We start from the raw sequence: 3,716 nt of genomic DNA, 5'->3' as shown, positions 1-3,716 counted from the left end.
TTCATAATTATGGATAAAAATATTGATTTTGTTATCTTTGCCTTTAAAATTTCCATAATTATCATTTTCCAACCATACCACATTTCGTTAGTCATTTTGTATGTAAAACACATTCGATTTCATTCGCTATGAAGACATAATATACCTCAATACAAATGTATCATCATATATAATAGAATACTTGCATTAAGTTGCTTATTTTTCATGTTAAGAATCATAATACATACTACTCTTTATTTCGGATGGTTTTACTTTGTATTTTTGGTTTAAACAAGATAGGTGCAAAATACCAAAACCGAGTTGCTTTATTTGGTTTCATAAATATGAAACCAAAGGCAAGTTATCAATCCCCTCCTTATGTCCTAAAACCAAACCATCTACACCTCACATCAAACCTCACCATTTTAAAAGAATTTTGTCTTCTATAAACATCAAGTTTTGAATCCCATTTGCTTTCAATTGGGTTGTAAACTATAGCATCATTAAGAAGACACAAACAAATACAAATCAATACAACAAATATACATTTCACAACCCAAAGCTTCCAAAGTCTTTCTAACACCATTTGCTTGGCTTCTACACTTGTTCCTAGTTTCCTTCATGATCATTGAGTAGAAAAACCAACTCCTTCATGTGCTTCGTTTTCTAGAGATCAGCTCCTAAATTGTCAATTTTACCCTTGTTCTCAACGAATAGGGTGATATGGCATGATGGATTGCTTAGGTGGCAACTTCCTCAAAATTATGAGAACTAGAGAGGATGGTAATATTTCCACCAACTATTCCAAAGAAAATGGTAAATATATTATTAGATTGAACAACTGATTGTAACTGTGACTGACAAACTGAGCAACTGACTGTAACTGTGACTGACAGATTGAACAACTGACTGTGACTATGACCGATGTCAAATGGACAAAAAGTAAGAATTTTTTTGACCCACACAAAAAAGGTGGAATAAAGACTCACTCTCAATTTCTCATATGGACAAAAAGACATAAATGTCCTCCTGATAATCAAAGTAGCTCTACAAAGTTTTTCTTACCAAGTAGTATATGAAGTTAAGAACTGGATGATCCAACAAATCAAGGTTAGCAGCATCATCGAATGCATTAAAGCACATCTAACATCCCAATCACAAGAGAAGAACATAATTAGAAAACTAGATGAACTTATATAAAACACCAAAAGCATTTAAAATTTGTGTTTTGAAAATAAACTTTTGATGACTTCATAATATGTTGAAGGCCAATCATCACATAAATGAACAAAAAAAAGGAAACTCACCATGATACATCTTACAAGGAAACACACAAAGCAGATTGTTGTAACATAGCCAACCTACATAAAAAGAAACAGCAAGTAAATGACCATTTTACCCTTCTTTTTAAATGATGTTTCTATAGGAACTGTTCTAAACTAAAAAAGTTTATATACCTCATGTAACTTCTTTCGCCGGCCTTTTGATTCTACAGGGAAATGTTGCAACATTGAAAAGAGCCTGCAAAAAAGTAAAAGGTCTTCAAGAAATCCATTCGCACCAAAGTTTTAAAAACTCATATACACAACTATGGGCAAATTGGGAATTTAGTAAAAAGTATTCAATGTACCTTCCTCCATAAAGAAGAAACCCCAATGCTGCAAACAAGGACACCACTGGAAAAGAAAATACTTAGGTGAGTCTAATGATAATTATTTTATTTTTTTTCAAAAAATATAATTATTCAAATAGATTATATAAACTTAGGAAAACCTGCAAAAAACATCTTGGAGAGGATCACAAAAAGAGAGATAGGCTTCCACCAAATTATTAGCCATAAAACCATCTGTTAACATGTTATAAAACTGGTTAACATCTTTATACACTAACATCACACAAAAACTACCTCATCATGAAAAAATTCTTTAAATAAGCAACCTCATTTCTCAACTTTCAAAAAATAAAAAGAATAATTCATCTTCACCTGAATTGCATAAATGATCCCATTAATTATAAAGAAAGTCGGCCTCAAACCATCAGTTGAAACTGCCCGAGCCTGTCATACATGCATAACATTTGTAACATGAACAAACTACCATTTTTAATATCACAATTACACTTAAAAAATAAATATATAAAAAAAACCTGATAGTAAATTTCTGCCCAAAACAAAACTAAGAGAGCATAGGTAGTGAAAAATGCAAGGCTTGGCACATCAAGCAATATATGTTGAACAATCTGGGAACAAAAATAAAACAAACAATATATGAATCTGAAGGATCAATATTTGTTAGAGGAATCAAGAAAAGAGAAGTACATAGATGATGAGTTATCAGAATGTTCCTAACCTCTGGTTTTAATTGTAGAACATCCCTATGGAACAAAAAGATTAAACATCTAACTGCAATAGTGATTAATAAAACATTTATTATTAGAAATTAAAACTAATGATACGTTTATAAAGTATTCTTTTTGAAAGAAAAATACAGACCTCCATTAACTAAAACATTGAGAAAATGGAAGACTTTCTGGGTGGTCCAACCATACTCTGGAACTCTTAACTGAATCCTGATCAATTGAACCTGCAACAGTTGGAAATCACATATAATTATCATATAAATCTTGTAGTTGAAAGTAATCTGTTTAGGTTTGGATTCAAGAACTAGCAATCAGAAAATCAAATCTTCCAATACATAGATGAGTGATAATCCGACGTCTTACATCTTAATAGCACAATTTATGAGGAACAAAAGCACATAAACAAGCTACAAACAAAAACCCATAAACATAAACCATCGAAATCAAAGTCCTGGCGCAAGGAAGATTCAGAATTGAAACTAATTGCAAACTCACAAGAGCAACAAGGGTGACGACGCCATACAGAGCAGCAAGGACGTGAAAAATCAAATCCTGCCAAATTGGGGAATTGTTTAATTCATCCCACCAACTATACGCGTCCTTTAGGATGTACATCACCGATGTCTCATTAGACGAGCCGAGTAAAGCCCTACCCATTGCCGGAGATACGGTAACTCGGCGACGGATTGGACCACCGGCCGGCGAAATCTTTCTAGAACGAGAACGAGCTTTCAAACGGGATCAATTATGATTCTTTTAATCTGTAATTATAACTTGAATCAAAAGAATAAACTGGGATTCTTTTGAAATTTGTTGTCTTTTTGTTATAAGCAAAGGAGGAGACGGAGGATTTGGGATTTTGGAAAGCCGGCAAATGTGTAATGGGGAGAGGGGGAAGAATATTTGATTTTGGAAGTCGGATCTTTGAACTAATTTCACAATTAAACCCTCATCTTTTAATATGGCATGATTTAGTCCTCTCCTTTTTCTATTCCATACAATGCCAAATGTCATATACTATTCATATGTTCCCCAAAATTTATACAAGTGGTGAGATAAGGGGAATTCAATACAATGCCGAACCAAAAGAAAAAAATAATAATTCTAAGTGCATTAGATGATTTGGTGTTGATTCAATAAATTTGATATTTACATTATGTGGTCCAGTTTATATAATTGAAAATTATATTGTCTTTTTTGAAATTGACCAATTTCAATGACTTTTTGTTCATTAACACGTCAAAAGGTCCGAAAATAAATGCATATGACAAAGAAATTGTATAAGGAAAGAAAGTGACAAAAAGAAACTTAAAATGACATGTTTACATTCCCTGGTTTTTAAATTACAACCAACTAAGTTTTTGTTGCTATTATTTAGA

At 32.3% G+C, this 3,716-nt stretch overlaps 1 protein-coding gene across 1 annotated transcript; it reads right to left on the bottom strand.

The window, feature by feature from the left end:
* Positions 1 to 402: 402 nt before the first annotated feature.
* LOC145132055 (tobamovirus multiplication protein 3-like) lies at positions 403 to 3,292 on the bottom strand. Its single transcript, XM_079066698.1, has 11 exons — positions 2,833 to 3,292; positions 2,471 to 2,561; positions 2,328 to 2,380; positions 2,125 to 2,217; positions 1,964 to 2,035; positions 1,753 to 1,825; positions 1,610 to 1,655; positions 1,437 to 1,500; positions 1,287 to 1,340; positions 1,045 to 1,122; positions 403 to 778 (listed from the first exon to the last, which is right to left on the bottom strand). Exons 1-11 carry the CDS (start codon positions 2,992 to 2,994, stop codon positions 686 to 688), a joined length of 879 nt encoding a protein of 292 aa, XP_078922824.1. The 5' UTR covers positions 2,995 to 3,292; the 3' UTR covers positions 403 to 685.
* Between the last annotated feature and the right edge of the window lie 424 nt (positions 3,293 to 3,716).

Source organism: Lactuca virosa, chromosome 8 (genome assembly GCF_052849685.1).
Source record: "Lactuca virosa cultivar CGN04683 chromosome 8, Lactuca_virosa_CGN04683_v6, whole genome shotgun sequence".
In the NCBI taxonomy this organism is placed as follows: Eukaryota; Viridiplantae; Streptophyta; class Magnoliopsida; order Asterales; family Asteraceae; genus Lactuca; species Lactuca virosa.
Note: the sequence above shows the minus strand (reverse complement) of the source record. Positions and strands in the feature narration are given on the sequence as shown.